The following is a 20,493-nucleotide window of genomic DNA, read 5'->3' as shown; positions in this document are numbered from 1 at the left end:
GTGTGTGTGTGTGTGTGTGTGCGCTTCAATGTAATGCTTTACACCTTGTTACATGTTCTATTCTGGTGATTTAGAGGAATGTACGAGGCTGTCATTTACTGAAAAGATGAGGCAGATGGCAAACAGCCAGGACATACTGTACATGACTCAATAAACTTCTCTGAGCAGTAGGCTAATATGAACTGCATTGTCACTGTTACGGTTTCGCCAGCCTGCACCATACACAGATAGCTTCAATGAAGTGACTGATTTCATCTTGAATATCAACTGAACAACATAAATAACACAAAAGGTAGCTTTAAGCATCATTGCTAATCAGGTATATATATTTGATAGTCAGAGTCTGCACTTTAATAAAATGTCTTTTCTAGCAGCAGTGAGTCATGTTGCAAAGCCTCAACGTGAAGCCCAAGACTGGAAGACAACAATTTCACCTTATGTAACTTTCTTTTATTTTTTTTATAATAACTTGAAATGTCTGTCCAGAGGGGAAAAGTCGTTGGCACTTCTTCTACAATATCTTGAGATGAGATAAATGAGGGCTTCCTGCCTTAACAAGACACATGTAGAGATGACCTGGTTCTGGTGGTTCATTTAAAAAAAAAATACTTATTTCATTCATTATCTCGCATACAGCATCTTGAAATGTTAGCTCTCTATGACCTAAAAACAATCCCAATTAGTCGATTAACTTCATCCTTATCCAAATCTTGAAACCCCTAAAAGCTTAAACTAGCAAACAACCTCATCTTTATAGAGACAGTTGGCACAAGTGTAGAAAACACAAGGTTCAGTGCTGCATGTGTAAAAACTACAAGTCCCACCTTGCAGCTCGTCCAGTTCCGTGCCTGCGCACTGGTGCGTGCTCACGTGAACAGCAGTGTGCAGCTTTCCTCTTGTTGCATACAACATATAACATATAAACGATCACCATGGTATTAAAAAAAATCACTATAATATTATTTTTTTTACACTACAGCATCTGTTTTTATATCAGTCAGTCAGCATTTACTTATTTAAAGATATTAAAACATGCAGGCCCCTATTACTACAGCTAGAATGTTCCCAAAATCATACTGCAGGGATTTCTATTTATCATTCCACCGTTATTGACAAAATCTAATAACAATAACAAAAAAACATCCACAATATTCGTAGTGTTCCTTTAGAATAATTGTCCGTCTGTTATTTCATTTACAATCCCCCTAAACTCTAAGACTGCCCATAGTCCGTTTTTCTTCAGTGTTGCGCCTCTCCACAGTCCTTTACGGCAGTGGTACTGATGCGGGATGAGTCAGGCTATATGATGCTGCTGCTACTGCTGCCATTTCATCAGCAGCGAAACACCACAAACACACAGCAAACACAAACGTGATACCGCGGGACCCCCCACCCCCCCCTGACAGCGATCATCCTGCTCTCAGAAACAGCCACGCGTCTCGGCGTGGAAACACAGACGAGACGCTTGTTCGTGGTTTATTCGTGTCTCCGGTTGAAAGCGCAAGATCCGGTTTTTTTTTCTTCTTTCCATTGCACCTGCTCTGGATGCGTTTTTTTCTTTGCGCTCGGGCCTGACATCAACAAGGAAATCAGCTCTGACTCCAGCAGGGCCTGCTGTAGCCTACACCAGCGTCTGTGTCCAGGCTTTATAAGACAAGCATCGAGGGCTTTGGGGGAGTTTGGGTTGTTCTGCTGCGTCCTGAGGATCGACCCAGACAAACTCGTCGGTGCCATGGAGCCCACATCAGCCTGGTCGTGAACGCCGCAAACAGCGTAAGAAGAGCAACCATTCTGGCCTAAACTCCACTCCAGCTCCAAGTAGGCTGTTTTCTTTTTATTATTATTATTATTATTATTTTTTTACCATTCACAGTCAGTATTTCTGATATTTATCACGTCATTACGCCTGAAATTGGTTTCCTTTAGAGAGCATATTAGGCCTATTTTTCAGTCATGATGTGCACTTGTCTAATAATAGCCTGCAGTAAAAACAATCTGTGTTATAAGACGTTGTATAAGTATAACTATAGCGTCTGGAATCCATCCGGCTATAGACTATCCGTGAGATATGCAAATAAGCATAGACTGTGAAATGCTCCGTTTTGGAAAACCTGTTGTTGTTGTTGTTGTTTACAGCACACTGGCATTAAAACTCGGCTACTACACGAGATCATAAAAGCCCCACATTGAGACAATTCTTTTTTTTTAGAGATGTGACAGGTTTTTGAGACCTTTCAATGTCGGATGTGATATCTTTGCCCCCCATAATGCATCCGGTGCGAGAGCCCATAAAGCGGCTATTCACCGGGGATTCGGCCACTAATGTTTGCATACCGACCGAGCTACGCAACCCAACTCCCCAGAGACACGGAGGGGGTGGTGATGGGAGGCTGCTTGTGTCTGGCTCCCTGCCCACCTGATGGCCTGGCCAGTGTGGTGTAGTGTGAAGATAAATAGTGTGTAGAGTTTAAAATCACATGTCCCCTGATTTTGGATCAAAAGATCATCCACTTAACCCTTGTGTTATGTTGAGATTGGCCTTACTTTCTTATTCCCACAGACCCCACTGCTATAGCCTATATGAAAAAAATAATTGCCAAATTAACATTTTTTAGCCTATTTTTTACTCTGACCTTTTTTTCTGACCCTAATTATTATTTTTTTTTAATTTATTTATCCTTTATTTTACCAGGTGATGTCCCATTGAGATAGTCAAATCTCTTTTACAAGGGAGCCCTGGAGAGAATAGAAAAGCATTGGTGGAAGTACTCAGATCATTTACTTGAGTAAAAGTAGAACTACTCCATTACAAGTAAAAATCCTGATTTCAAAATGTTGCTGAAGTAAAAGTACAGAATTATGATCAGCAATGTGTACTCAAAGTATCAAAAGAACTCATTATACAGAATGGCTCTTTTCAAAGATATTATAGAATATTATTCTGTTTTATCACTAACAAATACACGTAAGAGCTTAATAATGTTGTAGATCATCAATTTTATACTTTGTATACTTCTGGGTAGATTAGTAGTCCCGCTTCATATCAGATAGCAAAAAATGAGCACTTTAATGCAAATAAAGTAACTAGCGGAGTAAAAAGTACAGTATTTCCTTATGAAATGTAGTGACACTGTAGAATGGAATGGAAATAATCAAGTAAAGCACAAGTACTTCAAAATTGTACCTAAATGGTACTTAAGTTTAAAAAAAAAAGTAATGTCAAAAATGCTACTATAGTCCCAATATGTAAACAAGCCAGCAGAGTCTAATTATTTGGAAAGTCACACATTCAAATGCCAAAGCCTCATATGAAAAAGGGCATTAGGCTACGGCCAATAATCCTAAAAAGCATGCTTATTAAAACATCTATTGATGCCATCAAGTGACGAGAAAAGCTTAAGAGGATTTTCTCTCATTTCTCGTGGTTTTAATTGAATCACGCACTGAATACAATGAAGCACAGTTATGTGTGTGATGTCGGCAAATAGCAAGTTAAAGGTTATATTCCTGTAAATGAATCAAGGGAGAGTTAGTCCAGGAATACGCATTCTTTTAAAATGACTTGTCAGTGTTTGTATTCAATAGCAGCAGTATAATGTTATAGAAAGTCATTTTAGTTGATTTTTACAAAGAATACCACAAATTTAGGACTGAATGCACAGTAGAAGTCACAGTATGTTAGCATAGGGACGCCAGTGGAGATAAAAAACAAAAGTATCATAAAACATAAGAAATTATTTAGTACCTAAAGACTATAAGTCTCAATGGGTATACTGTAGAAATAGTATATAGGACATACTTAGTTGTATTATAACTAGAGGCTACTACTCAAAACTGTACACTGCAAACTTTTATGTAGCCTATTTTTTTTTTTAAAGATTAGAGGAACATTTTCATACGTTTATAAGACAATGTTTTCCTAAAGTTCCCAAGGAAAGGACCCCTCCAGACATGTAAAATACTCTCCCTCGAATGATTATTTGCGTCTGATGTGGTTTTCTTTCAAAAAAGTTGAAATACTTTCTTAAAGAATTCCTAATCCCTCATCAAAAGTGGGATTAACTCATTTGGAAACTTTGCTTGGACAAATAACCCAGTGTAGGATTCAATAAAAGATCACTACTGACATTATATAGGCCTAATATAATACTATAATATATTATATAGTGTCTCATTGCAGTGGCTCGCACTTAAAACTGTACACAAGATGTTTCTGTTTGTGAAAACATGCCTTTGACTACTTTTCAAAGATTAAATTAGGGAAATGTTCCCATATGTTTCTATAATAATGTAGCCCCCCCCCAAAAAAAGAAGGTTATAATACGTTTTTTGTTTGTTTTTAATAAATCATATAATGACCATTCTTGTGTTTGAAAAAAAAGGTCGGAAGCTTAATTTTATGACAATGATGTCATATTACCACTTCAGATTGCACTCCATGGTAGTTTTGGTTGTGGAAACATTCAAGTAGACGGAATGAAAGTTCCTATATGGTTTTAAAGACATGATTTTGTAAAGCTTTAATGCATGTCCTGTCTTGCTTGATCCTGTGCCATTAGTAAGCTATATTATCAGAACTTTACACATAGTTCCTAACTTTTCATAGAACATTTCCACCTATTTAGCCTTTTGGAAACACAGTGAACTGCTAAAAAAAAAAATCCCCAAGACATTTTTTGGAGGTTATAAGAAATATTATTATTCAAAGACCACATTACAGGAACAGTAGGTCACAAAGCAGCTTAGAATGAAAGTTCCTGTATGGTTTTAAGTTGTGTTTATGTAGCCTACAGCTTCAATGCTTGTCCTGCCTTAATTGATCCTCTCATGTGTCATTAGTAGGTCATTAGCAGTAGCTTAGCATCTGTCTAAATGTTAAATGCACAATGTTTGCATCTGAACTGTAGTAAAGTAGCATAACATGGAAATACTAAAGTAAAGTAGGCGTACAAGTAGCCTACCTCAAAACTTAAGTGGCTTCCTACATTCCACCGCTGATTATTAGGCCACTAACAGTCCTCAAATAGTATGTATATTAGGCTATAAAAATGTAGAGGGATAAAGATTATCTTTCTTTCTCTCTCTCTCTCTCGCTCTTGCGCACGCGCCTACCCAACGCTCACGCCTCAACAGACAGACATACCGACCGACCGACAGACAGACCGACCGACCGACCGGTGAGAGCGACAGACAGGCCCAGCCAAGTCATGGAGGCGATATGGCTCTATCAGTTCCGGCTGATCGTCATCGGGGACTCCACGGTGGGCAAGTCGTGTCTGATCCGGCGGTTCACGGAGGGACGCTTCGCCCAGGTGTCGGACCCCACGGTCGGCGTGGACTTCTTCTCCCGGCTGGTGGAGATCGAGCCGGGCAAGCGGATCAAGCTGCAGATCTGGGACACCGCGGGCCAGGAGCGTTTCAGGTGAGAACAGCTGGGTGTGTGTGTGTGCGTGTGTGTGTGTGTGTGTGTGTGGGAGAAAGTTATATCTATTCTGAGTTTAATATAGGCTACAGTAGGCTAATATCCGATATGATATTCCTATAATATGCCAGTAGTGACCAAAGTGTGCCCTTAATGCTGAATTGTGACATAAACAATAGTGATTTATGGTAGGCTATTTGTTTGCCAAGAGAAGAGTTGAAAAACATATTCAATACACTGTAAAAAAAAAAAACTGAATTATATAGAAGTAGGCTTTTATTGTAAAATGCACTCAAAGTTATAAAAATAAAAGTTCGAATTATGAAGAATACACCCGTTCAGTGTTATGTTATCATATCATATCTAATCCTACTGGATAATTAGCTGGTTGAGATTCAATCAATCAATCAATCAATGAAGTTTAAGTTAATGTAAACTATTTTTGCCTCATTTTGGGGTTTAATTTATGATTTATGTATCAAAACATAAATCTAGTTGAGTAAAAACTACAGTATGTTCCTCTGAATTGTAGTAGAGTAGGTGTAAAGTAGCCTAGCATAAGCAAAGCACCTAAAATTTGTACTTGAGTGGAAGTACTTAGTTACATTCCACCACAGGCCATGGCCTCGTTATTGTGTGATATTTTGTAATATTTCAATATAAACATATAGCGACAACGTGAGGAAGATGAAGACAAGTTATTATTTTGCATTATGCACGGGAGTTTGCAGATATACTAAGTATCGATACTATAATTGTTACTTTGCAACACTTGTAAATCCCAGACTGATGTTCAGAACTTCACCATCGGCTGTCTTCATGGCTTAAATGTCAGTGGCGAACACTATGAGGTAATGCACTTCATGTTTCTGCAACAGCAGTTTATTTGGAGTAAACACACGAAGGGGAACTGTCAGCACGAGCAGCTTACTGACAATTACAAACTCAAACTAATTCAGCAGAAAACACGTCAGAGCATTCACATAATACATGTGATCTCTGAGAAATCCAGTGCAGAATCACAGCCACTTAGCAGCACAGATGATGTCCCCAACACGGAAGTCGTGGTTCTCCTCTTTTAATTCTGATTTATTTGGAAACTGAAAGAGTTATCCGGAGTGAAATGTAGCTGTGTAGCTGACCTCTGACCTCCTTGTTGAAGAAAATTGTTTCGTTTTTTCTCACAGATCAATAAACAGTTATCAGAATATCACATTAGAATTACTGGATGTCTGATTAACAGCACCAGACCAAAATAGTATCAAAAGATTGTGAATTGTATTACATTTCCAGAAAGATTAAAAAAAAAAAAAGAAAAGAAAATGAGATCTTTAGTACTTAACCCTTGTGTTGTCCTTCGGGTCCCAGTGACCCGAAGGACAACACAAGGATTATGTACTTCCGTTTACTTTGTTGAGATTTGCTCTCAAAACAAGGGTTAATACAGCATCTTAGTTCTTGTTTGTACAGCATTTTGGTCAGCTTAAACTGTGTTTAAATGTGTTCTAGAAATAAACTTTACTTACTTACTTTACAAGAAACAGGGTTTAGAGAGCAATTCTCAACAAAGTAAAGGGAAGTACATAATCCTTGTGTTGTCCTTCGGGTCACTGGGACCCGAAGGACCACACAAGGGTTAATGTTTGGCAATATTTACAGCTTTATGACGTAGGCTGGAAACTCAAAACTCAAATTTCTCCCTGTGACTAATGTGTTTGCCCACACAAAGAGAAATAGCAGTTATTTAAATGAGGTTTCAAGTGATAGGAGTAGAGAAAACAACTAGAGGGGTTGTTTCTAATACGTACTGTAAACACATGAAAGTATAGCCTAGAAATCTAGACGCACCCTATCGGCAGCAAATGCAATTTGCAGCCAGGGTCGTCTAGCAGCTCTCCGTTGGCTTGCGAACTGGAAAAACCAAACTCTGGTCAGGCCAATCACATTGTGTATAGAGTCGGTGGGCGGGCTTAACATAATGACGGCAGAGTTACAATGGTTCCGCGTGGATTCTGTCGGTACACGATCCGTTCTGCCTGCACGATCCGTTCTGCACATGCGCAAGATAATACTGTTTTACCGAGGATACGACCTGCACGATCTGTTCCACGCTAGCCTATGGCTAGCCTCCACCGGGAAGCTAACGTTAGTTTAGCTAACAGCTAATTTGGCTAACCGCTAGCTGACAGCTAGATTCAGTCTAAAATAACGTTAAGTCAACCTTAATGGGAGAAGCAGGCTACAGCTAAATTAAGACTTTACAGTAATAACAAAGACAAATATTGAGTGATTGTATTTTAAATGAGCACAAGTACAGTAGAACTGACGTAACAGCTGTTATATATGTTAACGTTTATTCTCAAGTTTTATTTTGAGGGTCTTTTAAAGTTATTACATGCTGTCTCAACTAGCGGTTAGCTGAATTAGCTGTTAGCTAAACTAACGTTAGCTTGGCTGTCGACCAGAAGCGTAACTAACGTTAGCTTGGCTGTCAACCGGAAGTGTGGAACAGATCGTGCAGTGTCGCGAATCCTCGTACAACAGCGCATGCGCGAACATTTTGCACATGTGCAGAACGGATCGCGCATGTGTCGCTCATGTGCAGAACGGATCGTGCAGGCAGAACGGATCGTGTACCGACAGATTCCCTGCTACTTGAAAACAAAGATGATGGCTGCTGCTGCTGGTGAACAGCGGTCTTCTGGAAGACTTGGAGTTAAGCTTTTCTTTGAGAAAAGAACAAAGAACGACACTGAAATCATTCTTAAAAAAGGAAGATGTGTTCGGAGTTTTGCCGACCGGATACGGCAAAAGTTTAATCTATCAACTAGCTTCGCTACCTTCTTCGTTGGTCTGCCTGGTTGTAGTGCTATCCTATTGCGTGCAGAGGGAATTTGATAGACAACCGTTTATCCCGCCCCTCGGATTAAGCCCTGCCAATGGTGAGTTCCAGACCCAACATCTGGATCTTGTGGTATGGCTTGTCAGGCTAATGAAAGTGTTCTTAAAAGCGGAAATTCACAAGGGTACATTTGAATGGCACAGATGATACTGCCTTTAAAATAAACCTGCTTTATAATATAATAAGGTAATAAGGTGATGTCATGGTAAGAGCAGATTAGCCTATTGTTAGCAGATTATTACCGCGTTATTACGAGTGATGATCTGCCAAATAATTAGCTTGAAATGTTAAATATCTACGTTTACCCCCATTCTTCCTCTAATATAAAAAAACCACCTATATCACCTCTAGTCTCAAAATATTATATCTCTGTAACTGCAATGGTATTACCGTGGTGTTCCCAAGATATCACCCCTTTATTACCTAGTTTTTTACTGAGCTTTGATGTAAAATGCTGCCCTTGAGCAAGACACTGAGCCCCACAATCTCATTACTTTTGCATCTGAACGTCAAAAAAGCATATATCCCCCATCGGTATGTGAACAGGTATAACATAATACAGCCAGAATGATGTGCCTTATAGCATGAAATGCAGCTTCACACATGCTTACACACCCACACACATACTCATCATCCTGACAGAAGGGGACTGGTCTCACCTGTCAGCATGATACGCGTCTCCATGGCAACTGTTACACGTCCCCTCCTTCAAGACCGAAGAACAAGTCAGAAATGTCATCCAGAATGTTTGAAACATCAAATAAATCTATGATCTCTCAAAAATGTAAGGATATAAATGTAAGACTACTTTCACTGTTTATTGAACATTTCCATTTTGGCTCATGTACTGTAGCCATTTTGGGAAAATAGCCTACTTAAGATCCACTAGTACTGACATTTCTACGTATTTTGGGATTCATGTCTTTTTCCTGATCCTACGGATGAGATGACAGCTTCTGATCTGAATCCACCTCACCTGACAACGCGGTGTGTGTGTGTGTGTGTTTGTGTTTGTGTTAACTCAAATGAATAACTCGCTGGTTCTGAATTTTTGCCGCCTACTCCTTCCCTCTTACTGTATCTTCTCCGTCCACTAATCCTCCCCTCTTTCATGACACGTCTCTCTTTCCGTCTCAAGTCTGTAATTTTCATCATCGTTATATTTATGTTGACGTTCTCTCTGCGAGCACACTGTGGGAAGATAGCTGCATCATAAAGGGGGTTGGTACGCTGTATATTTGCATGCAGGGTGTCACATCTTGTCAAAATCGAGCAGCAATTCTCCTCCCAGTCGAGGCTGCAGTGTTCCTTTTGTAAAATCAAACACCACAATTCTATTTAGTTCACTCAGGCTGAATTTATATCAACTTTCAGAGGATGATATTGATATTGTTGCAAGTTAACAGTTTGTATGGTTAGATACATGGCGTGTTGGCAGTGCCGATAAAGTATATTGCATTTCATATTTAGTTTAAATTAGTTAAGATGCTAATAAGAGGCACCAAAAATACATTCAAAATTAAATGAATTCTTATCCAAACCTGTCCACTGAAAAGGAAAATCAGTACATTTCTTTTTAACAAACTGTAAAATGGACAGTAATCAGAAAATGTGTTATTATCATACTGATATGATACTACATATCATACATGTTGACTGTGTTGTTTCAAGTTGTTTTGTTCTCCAAGGAACATTTTTCTAAAATAACTACATTTACAATAAATCATTTGTTGATCATCAAAACTGGTCACAAAAACCAAGCAAAATGATCCAGATTGTGTCATGTAAGGCATACAGTAACCCTTCACACTCAGCTGTTTACATCTTTTCAATTCTGTTCCCAACTTCTCAGCTCTGACACCCTACATCTCCATCACACCCCTCTGAATATCTTCCCCCCAGGATTAATCATGTCTTATTATCTCTTTCATTGCATGTCTTATCTCTCATTCTCTTCATCCTGAACAGATGTAATAGTCTTACAAACCAAAAATAAAAGTGCAAGGAACGTATTAATATGTGTGTCTGCTGTAAACTGAAATGCAAATGTTAGCATGCTAACTAGTTTACTGCTGCACACAGTGTAACCCCAAGGTCAAGAAACATTCTGTTAGCTAACAAAACATTAAGCTAAGACAATTCAATGAGTAGTACTTCCCCACTGTGAGGAACATGGTCAGTTATATTACTATATCAGAGTGCAGACTAAATGTTAGCCGTCCGTCCAGCTCTTTACTGGATTTGGGGATGTTTACACTCCAGCAACCACAGCCAAATGTTTTAACCGAGATAGCATTAGGTTTTTAAAACCCACTTGTTATTTCTCATCCTAAAATCCTTTTCTCTTGTAACATTAAAAGTGAAAACATAGTTTGAAAATAAAAACAATATAAAGCATAAATATCTAATGTCTTGTGTGTCCAAGTAAAGGATAAGCAGCCAAATATTACCCTGATATTAGCCTACCATAATATATTACTAAATACTAGAACTACCTAGCTCTATCTTGCAATACGAGGACAAGGCAGTTTCTGTTTTTCCTGTAATCTTGCAGCGGGGTCATCCCAATGTTCCCAGCGTCCTATGTTCTTCATATGAACTAACATTGTAAGAGATTGGTGGGGGCTATCTTCAAGGTTCAAATTGCGAGTGGAGATAGAAGTCTCAAATGCAGTTCGAATGGTAAACAACCATTTAGCCACCGTGGAGATATCAATGTCTAAAGAAAAAAGAAAACTTGTGTCTTGCCTGCACATATGAGGGCATAGGTTTCATGCAGTATGACATCAGTTGGCTATAAGCTGTAGGTGGGCGATTTCAACATTTGACCTAGAGAAACTTACATTGCTGAGAAAATAAAACCATTTGAAAGGTCTTACTAATGTTTCATATAACAAGGATATTAAGCTGGGGAACATAGGACCCTGGGAAAAAATCTATGCATCCCTTGTACCTACAGTACATGGATCATATGGGATGCTAGAAGCTTTAGCTGCAGTCTTTTCTAGCATTATATCATGTTTGTAGCCATCAGGTGCATATTTAGGACCCCTTTTTTTTCAAGATTATTTTTGGGGCATTTTAGGCCTTTATTTATAGGACAGCTGAAGACATGAAAGGGGAGAGAGCAAGAGGGTGAATGACATGCAGCAAAGGGCCACAAATCGGAGTCGAACCCGTGGCCGCTGCGTTGAGGAGTAAACCTCTGTATATGGGCGCGCGCTGTACCAGGTAAGCTACCCAGGCACCCGATATTTAGGACCCCATTTACAAGATTCACCTTTTAAACATGAAACTAGTTCTAGTCTATATCCACGGTGTTTCACTTCTGGGGTTGTTCAGGTGCTACCGGAAATTCCACCGGATGTCTCTCATTTCGTCCGGATGTCCGTTACCTCCCGCTTTCTTTGTGTTGTCATTTTAAACTCTGGTCGATTTATATGCACTATTGTTAACTGCTCCTGAGATCTCTGCAGGGTAAATCCAGACAGCTAGCTAGACTATCCGTCCAATCTGAGTTTTCTGTTGCACGACTAAAACAACTTTTGAACATACACATTCCACCAAAACAAGTTCCTTCCCGAGGCTATTTTGCAGAGGCGCCATTTCTCTGTCCGGCGCTTAGTGCCGCCCAAGACGATTGTGATTGGTATAAAAAAAATGCCTATAAAACAGAGCACGTTTTTCTCCCGTCCCGGAATGCTGTGTGGACTCGCCAGACCCTCCTCTGCAGCGCTGTGGAGAAAGGTCTGGCAATGCGAGACTAGGTTTCAACTAACTTTTCGAGCTAACTTTGGCTTGATTAGCTAGCTAAAGCTGATAAAATCTGCCAGTGACAGTTGTCATGTCAGCCAGAAAAACTTACTGTCGTGAGTTGGAAACGAGAAAGCCTGCTTTTATACCTGTCTGAAATCAAGGACTCACTGTTTGAATTACTAAGAATTTTGCGTGTTGAATCTGCCACTGTTATCATTGTACACTGCATATGTGCCATGTGGGGGGTAGCAGGGGTAGCAGCAGTACTAAGTGATCTGTTTATTGTACTTGAAAAATTAATTGCATGATCTAGCGCTGATCTTTACTCTCCATTTTGCAACCTCTGCAGGTCCATCACTAGGGCTTACTACCGTAACTCTGTGGGAGGGCTCCTCCTGTTCGACATCACCAACCGCCGCTCGTTTCAGAATGTTCACGATTGGCTGGAGGAGGCTCGCAGCCACGTCCAGCCCCACAGCATCGTCTTCCTATTGGTGGGTCACAAATGTGACCTGGAGGCACAGCGCCAGGTGCGTAAAGTACAATAGTGAACACAACAATATTAATAAAGCTTTGTTGAAATAATGGCTGGGATAGTGGGGTAGTAGGATAGTAGGATATTGGCTGTTTTGAATGTTGTGTAATATGCAATTTAACAAAGTCTGCAGCCTTAAAAATAACCTCGTGTTCAGCACACATTTGGATCAGAGGCAAGTCGTCATTATTTGTTCAATTCTCTTGGGGAAGCTGGCAGACAGGAAGCAAAAATATCACCATTGAAATTTAGACAGGATGGCACTGCAAAACAATGCACAACATGTCTTCACTATATAATACAATGCTTAAAGGAACACGCCGACTTATTGGGAATTTAGCTTATTCACCGTAACCCCCAGAGTTAGACAAGTCGATACATACCCTTCTCATCTCCGTGCGTGCTGTAAAGCTGTCTGACGGCTCCAGCGGCATCAGCCCATAACAGAACAGGCAGGTGAATGGTTCCAGTAATCCTACTGCTCCGAATAAGGTTGACAAATGCGCAACATGTTCCTATTTACATGTTGTGATTTGTAGAATTCACAGCGTGTACAAAAACAACGTAACATGAGACACAGCCATCTTCTAACCGTAAACAAACCGGGAACTATATTCTCAGGCGAGAGAATATAGTACGAAGGCGAGTGATATGCTCGCAGCAAGCCTGTCTGAGAATATAGTTCCTGGTTTTTGTTTACGTTTAGAAGATAACTTGTCATATTACGTGTTTTTTGTACACGCTACTATAAATATCATAACATAACATTTATGTTAATTACTATCAATAATCGGAGCAGTAGGATTGCTGGAACCAGGATCTGTGCTGGGCTAAGCTAATGCTGGAGCCGTCAGACAGCGTTACAGCATGTACGGAGATGAGAAGGGTATGTATCGACTTGTCTTACTCTGGGGGTTACGGTGAATAAGCTAAATTCCCAATAAGTCGGCGTGTTCCTTTAAGAGCAGGATTCAGATCAAATAAACCAGGAAGTTCTGAAAGGTTTCCCGTCTTAGCCTCTTTAGCCGGATCCTGAAAGGTCTTGGTCATTCACAAAAGAAATTATAGAGCGGTTCATTCCTGGTGGGAACGTGATCTGACGTCCATCTGACTAAACTACGAGGCGTAGAGCTACGCTACTTGCAGAGTAGCTCTACTCTGCAAGTTTGAGCTGAACAGCTCCTGTAGCCAGGTGCACTTTGCATACTAAAATGGCAGCGAGGCAGAGAATGAATCAGGCCTGACGTAGACTAGCAACAAAGTCTGTTGCCTTCTTGATATTTGGGCAGATAGGACCATCTACAAAACCTACTTCCTGTGTTTTCATTCTAACTCCTGCCCCAGACACATCCAGTGAGGAAGGTGAGCAATCTCATGTAGCTTTTAGTGATGCATTTCTGGGTCCCTTGTATTTTTGTGTAAAATGAAACCAAACCAAGGGGAAAGTGTAAAAAGTCTAGCTTAAAACTCATCCGCTGATTCAGACCAGAGTAAACAGACTCTTGGTTTGAAAAATCCCTTAGTTTCTGCATTTAGATCCTGGAGAGTTCCTGGGATTCAGGCATTTCCAGATCTGGACATAAGACCTCAGAAGTTCTACTGTGGTTCTCAGAGAGTGTGTTACATCTACTAGCTCTTGAATGCCAAGTTCCCACATGGGGAAGTTTCGTCTCATCTCATTTTATCTTCTAGGTGACCCGCCAGGAAGCAGAGAAGCTGGCAGGGGCGTACGGGATGCGATACGTCGAGACGTCGGCGCGCGACGCCATCAACGTGGAGCACGCCTTCACCGAGCTGACTAGAGACATCTTCGCCCTGGTGCGGTCTGGCGATATCACAATCCAGGAGGGCTGGGAGGGCGTGAAGAGCGGGTTTGTCCCCAATGTGGTTCACTCCTCGGAGGAAGTGACCAAGAGTGACCGCCGCTGTCTGTGTTGATGTGGGAATGAGCTTTGGGACTGAAGGTGAAAAAGGGTAGGGATTCAGAAAGGATTCAGAGGAGAGCGGCTGACGGACTGAGGTGTCAGCCCTCTGAATGAAACTGTTGATAACCCTCTGTTGTTCTTTGTTCAGACTGGATACAGAAGGGGATGTTTAATGACTTTCAATGAAGGTAGAAGGCGGAGAAGAACACCTTGAAAATGGGTGGATAGCTGAAGGGTTGTGCCCATTTCTGTATACGTTTTATTTCCTGGAGAGGAAGGATCACAGATGCTCATTTACTTGTGAGGGCTCCCATGATTCCATTCCTTTAGTGTTAGGTTTGGGCTTCTTGCTTGAAAATCCCTCCCTGAACGTCTTAGAAAGGCCTTAGAAAGAGGATCCATTTTTGTTCTTCATCAAAATATGATAAAACTCAATAGACTAATCTTTCTTTCTCTTATCTCTTCCTTCACCTCGCCTCCACCTACTTCTTAATCTTTTCCTCTCTTCCAATATGCAGTTACATGATCACATACCAAACGATCACTTTTACGTTGGTGTCCAACATTTTCCTAGCACATATCATTTAAAGTTAAGTCGGCACCTTTAGATTCAACTTCCCTCGTTAATAAGAGTCATGTTTCTCTTGTGCTGACATTTTGCTGCACATTCCACTATCAGAGGTCAACGGAGGAGTCCTGGAGGTCCTACATTTAATGAGGGAAGACTGATTTCCCTCCCGGAGCTGTGGTCTTGTTGCCAGGGACCACATTATTTCTCTTTGAAGCAATTTAGGTCTCCAGTGAGCTCAATGACATTGACTAAATGGTTATATCCAGTATCATTCTGCTAAATACTGCACTATAACAAAACATCATCACCCATCCAGTTCCTTATGGACTCCTTGAGCAGGAAAAGACAACGTGTACAGCTTGACCGAGGTGGACTTGTTGGACTAGCTTAACAACACCTTACTGTTTACCTTTAACTGGGGACTTGTTAAGGTGGACTAATACGAGTTTGAAGCCAGAAAGCACCTTCACAGCCAAATCCATCTTAACTGTGGAGCCTGATTTTGGACTTTTGAAGGGTGCAGATAAACACAGTGGAGATTGATTTCTTGAAAGCAGACATAGAGGGACCAGACCACGGATTCCACAAAAGAATCACATTATCCACAATGCACGCATATAGACAATATAATCATGCAAAAAATGTCCAATTGGCAGGTGTTAAATCAACCCAGCACAGATACAGGCACAAGGAAAACCACAAGGTTACATTTTGTCCTGAGCAAGTGGTTTATATGCCATTTTTATGTGTGCGCGCAAGTGAATTATCTCATCAAACATTTATTTTCATTTGAATACACTCCAGTGCTGCAGGTTGATGTACCTGGAATAGTTACTTGTGCATTTTCTGCAATTCAAAGATCCCACTTAGAAACTACATGGGTTTTGTATGGGTCAGGTAGCGTTCTGATACCAAAAAAAGCCCTACTTTCATGAAAGTTCAATGAATGATCACTTTTTGTTAAAACGGTTTGAAAGAGGTATTAATTCAACTGTATGATCATTTTGAAGCACGTAGTTTGTGCTGCTGTTAAATTGTATTGCATTATAAAGAGAGGTGTTTTGTTTTCTTACTCTACCCATGATACCCTCTACAATTGATATAAATGGGTTTGACGTATTAGAAAAACATCTCAGTATGACGCAAGATAATTTAACAGAACCACAAACTTCAGCCTCCAAAATAACCATGTTGAATCAACACCTCTCTATATCGGCTCCAAAACTAAATCTGAATATTATAACTTTCAGGAAGGTAAAACTTTATGTGCCCGTGAAGAAAAGCAACAATTTTGTCTTGCCAATTGAGATGCACATGTGTGACTAAGTGCAAACACTTGTTGCAATTGTTTCAAATCGCATCACATGAAATGACTTGTGTAAATGGGTCAAACTGTATCACATTGGAAACAAAACTACTGCTACAGTAATGAGACAAGCTGTGATGTCAAGCAGGTGTTTGCCATCACCGATTAAAGACAGAACACCTATTGTGACATCACTGTTTGGGGTAAGGCCAACATGCTTTTTAATGTTTAAAATCATCATTTGTTTTGTGTGGTTCTGTGTTAATTTACCTTTTTTTTAAGATTATTTTTGGGGCATTTTAGGCCTTTATATAGGACAGCTGAAGACATGAAAGGGACAACCTGATCTCACAGAATTCCGTAAAATGAACACGGCCAATTAACTCAAAATCTGTGGCAGTTTCACGGAATTGCATAAAATTCCATGGTGGACCCACGGAAGAATTCCGTGAAATGAACACGTCCCCTTAAGTTAAGAAAAAGGTTGTGGGTAGGCTTACGTTTCCATGACACGCAGGACAACAACAGGATGGTTGGGTTTAGGAAAAGAAGAACGTGACGTTTATGGTTGGGTTTTGGAAATGTGACATGCGGGACACGATCTCCGGTCTCCTGGGTGAAAGTCCTGTGTTTGACCCATACACCACCCCAATCAACCTCCCTACGCGGATTTTCGGGCTTTCATACTACTCGCTACCGTAGTCGCTACTAATGCTACATCATCTTCCCATTGACTTTACAATGGCATTGTTTTCCGTAATTTTCACACATTCCGTGCAACCACCACGTAATGCGGTGTGAACAGTTCGTGATCATTTCACGGAATTCTGTGAGACCAGGCTGGAAAGGGGAGAGAGAGGAGGAATGACATGCAGGAAAGGGGAGTAGGGCGGAGTCGAACCTGTGGCCGCTTGGTCGAGGAGTCGACCTCTATACATGGGCGCCTGCTCTACCAGGTGAGCTACCCAGGCGCCCGTTAATTTACTTTTTAAGTAGGCAATTATTTTCTGTTACATTAGTGTTTTAACTCAAAATGTCAGGCCAGTTGCTGACGTTTATTTTTAAAGCCAAGGAAAATCAGAGACAGTGAATCATCCTGTTATATAAAAAAATGGTATTTAAAGGCATTTTCAAGGAACATCAAAAATCATGTGTGTTCACAGGCAATTTGTCTGGTTGATTGATTATACCAGTAATCTCCAAGACGATTCCAATAAAAGCTACATATTCTTATGAGATTAGTGCAGGACCAAATATATTCATCTGTTTAATGTTTTGTGAGCCACATCGACCTACATATTTGGCTATATTTGCTACAATAAATGATTGTCATTTAGGCACTGACATGGAACATAGACTTTTAGCATTGTTAGCAATTAAATGTACCTTACCTACCTTAAGCACCTGGATGGCTTGGTGTAGATCTGTATTTTTATACACCTTCAACAATCTTTATTTAAACAATTTTTTTTCCTTTCATATGATTTGATTAGCATTTTATATTTGAACTCTTTTTGGCCCTTAAACTGATACACAGTCCTACGTGAATGCCCTTGTCGATCCTTGCTGTGATCTCTGTTATATTTCTTTTTTTAAATTAATGTATCCAATCCTTTCCCCCTGCAATTCATAATTACAGTGAGGAAACTGTGAGTGCTTCATTTTTTCACACTGTATGCCTTCTTTTCACGCCTACAAAGAGTTCAGCTTGCGTCGTCTTATTTTCAAATGAATGTATCAGCAGGGGGAAAGGTGAGATTTTTACACCGAGTTGTCACATAAGAAATGTGTAAATGAGTTAAAGCAACACACCCCGATTCATACAAATGCTTTGTCAAATGGGATTTAAATGTTTTGAGACTTGGATTGGAAATTATTCAAATTATAGCCCACTCCCTCAGCTTTACACAATGCATTATTCCTTACTGAAATGAATGAAATGCTTCCAGGCAGAAAAAAATAAAATAAATCAATCTTAAAAAAATCCTTCCAGGAATAATAATTAACATTCTCCCTAATGCCCTTCTGTTTTTGAAATTGGACATTGAAGGTTATGTTTTATCCCACAGCCACTTTAAAAACTGTTTTTTTTCCCCCTTTCTCTGCTTGCTGTATCATCACCAGTGCTTTCTACCGAAACGTCGGTGTCATGGAGTAGACAGATCAGAAGTGCCCAAAATTATGCTCATGCTTATGAGAAGATTAACACTCTCATGTTTGTTTGTTAAACGAGACCTATTATGCTTTTCCTTATTTTCTGTAATATCTACAACGTTACAAAGTCAGATGTTCATATTGAACGTGGCCAAAGCTTCACATAATGCGCTAAACGTATGTAAAAGTAATCCCTGTGAGCAAAAACCTCAGATTTCAGACCGCTCTCAACACTTCGCATCCAACAGTTTTTTGTACTCTCAGCTCAAGCTAACGTCAACTCGTGCCGGATTTTTTTATGTCATCTGCTTGAGGCAGGCATGTTAAATGTTGACAGTTTATTGTTGGTTTACTGTTAAAAAAAGAATTATCAGATTTTAAGTGACAGATTTGTATTGCTTTCTGGCAAGAAGAAGCAACATACTGTATATTTGGTGTTGAAAATTGTATATGCATATTGACTGAATACAGCAAAACCAAAAATCTGTCACTGACATCCTTTTTAAAGAGTAAAATAGCCACGTAAGGTCTAATCCTGAAGCTACCATCAAGGGATTCCAGTAAAACACAATTTGATCAGTGCGAGAAATAAGCAGCCAGCAATTAAACACTAAAAACGTCTTTCATTTGAGAGGCCTCTTCTTTCCCAGAAGCCCAATCAGCTGCTAACGGTCTGCACGTGGCTGTTAATGTTTTTCACCTCAACTGACACTGCAGTCTGTGAGTAAATCAAGTTAGTTTCCTTTCAGTAAGTCACATAACATTACTGAACTTGAAGGTAGGGCTGGGCGATATGGAGAAAATCAAATATCACGATATTTTTGACCAAATCAAAAATATCGATCGCGCAACAATATTGTAGTGTTGACTATTGGTGCTTTCACAAAATATTTACACAATGAGATTTTTGATAAATAATCATCAGTAATGTGGCTATAATGGGTAAAGGCAAATAATAGAACAGTTACATCAGTCTGGTAAGTTTAGAAAATGACATCACTTTACTGTAATGCAGCCTTTAAAACCAGGAAAAGACAACACTTATGCCATATTACGATCTAAATCTAAGACGATATCTAGTCTCATATCACGATATTGATATAATATCGATATATTGCCCAGCTCTACTCCGTCAAGTTTGTCTCGAACAGCTTCAGTCTTTTATTGATCGAGGCTTAGTTTGATGCGATCAAAAGATGTGAAAATTCAAAATTCAGAGTTTCTGACAAAAGCCGCCTCAGGACTCATGAAGGGCTCAAGGAAGGGCACGTTCAAGGGAGGCACTCATATGATGGAAAGCAGTTTGATGTTTGACAGCAAAGCAATCTACTTTTTGGATGGTTTCCAGAGAAAGGTACAAGGCGATTTACTGGCACTGTGCACCGATCACTGCCAGGATCCTTGGCAGCATTTATGATTGCTTTCAAACACAGAATACATAGGACTGCTGAACTCACTTCAACTGTCAGTAAAGACGTCACTATCAACAAAAGTGCACCCTCACACAACCTGAAAATAGGGTTCTGTTGTAATTGACTTACAAATGTATGTTTGAAGTAAACACACTTATTTGCTTTTGCAGAGAGTCAGATCAAAAGATCAATACAACCCTTATATCTGTACTTCGCGCATATGTCGTTTGCAACGTGGCATCATGACTTCGCGTAAACATACACCCACTTTCCTAAAGCCAAGTGGCGTGTTATCTGTACGCATTTTGAGCTATCCGCGTGTATGTCTACGCTGCCGTCTGCTGTATACGCCGATTTTCGCCCCCTCCTACTACTCGCTACGGCGTCAATTCACATGCAAACGCAAGGTAATGTAAGTCAATGGAGGACAAACGGCATTGATAAACATGCTGAAAAGCGAGTATGCGTCTTCATAACACGGCAATAACGGCATACCAATTGGCGTGTCAT

The 20,493-nt window shown here is 40.1% G+C and overlaps 1 protein-coding gene across 1 annotated transcript; it reads left to right on the top strand.

Annotated features, from left to right (window-relative positions):
• Positions 1 to 1,111: 1,111 nt before the first annotated feature.
• Positions 1,112 to 18,070, top strand: rab39bb (RAB39B, member RAS oncogene family b). Its single transcript, XM_039822776.1, has 4 exons — positions 1,112 to 1,818; positions 5,134 to 5,422; positions 12,430 to 12,610; positions 14,308 to 18,070. The coding sequence occupies exons 2-4, from the start codon at positions 5,208 to 5,210 to the stop codon at positions 14,551 to 14,553; spliced, it is 642 nt and encodes a 213-aa protein (XP_039678710.1). The 5' UTR covers positions 1,112 to 1,818; positions 5,134 to 5,207; the 3' UTR covers positions 14,554 to 18,070.
• Positions 18,071 to 20,493: the final 2,423 nt, after the last annotated feature.

The sequence above is a fragment of the Perca fluviatilis genome, chromosome 14 (assembly GCF_010015445.1).
Source record: "Perca fluviatilis chromosome 14, GENO_Pfluv_1.0, whole genome shotgun sequence".
In the NCBI taxonomy this organism is placed as follows: domain Eukaryota; kingdom Metazoa; phylum Chordata; class Actinopteri; order Perciformes; family Percidae; genus Perca; species Perca fluviatilis.
This window is presented reverse-complemented; position numbering and strand designations above follow the sequence as displayed.

What these genes read in the sequence shown, in the direction of transcription:
- rab39bb (XM_039822776.1), top strand. Translation starts at nt 5,208, where the DNA reads ATGGAGGCGATATGGCTCTATCAGTTCCGGCTGATCGTCATCGGGGAC. An exon ending in GCGGGCCAGGAGCGTTTCAG is followed by an intron (nt 5,423 to 12,429) that starts GTGAGAACAGCT and finishes CAACCTCTGCAG; the next exon opens with GTCCATCACTAGGGCTTACT. An exon ending in ACCTGGAGGCACAGCGCCAG is followed by an intron (nt 12,611 to 14,307) that starts GTGCGTAAAGTA and finishes TTTATCTTCTAG; the next exon opens with GTGACCCGCCAGGAAGCAGA.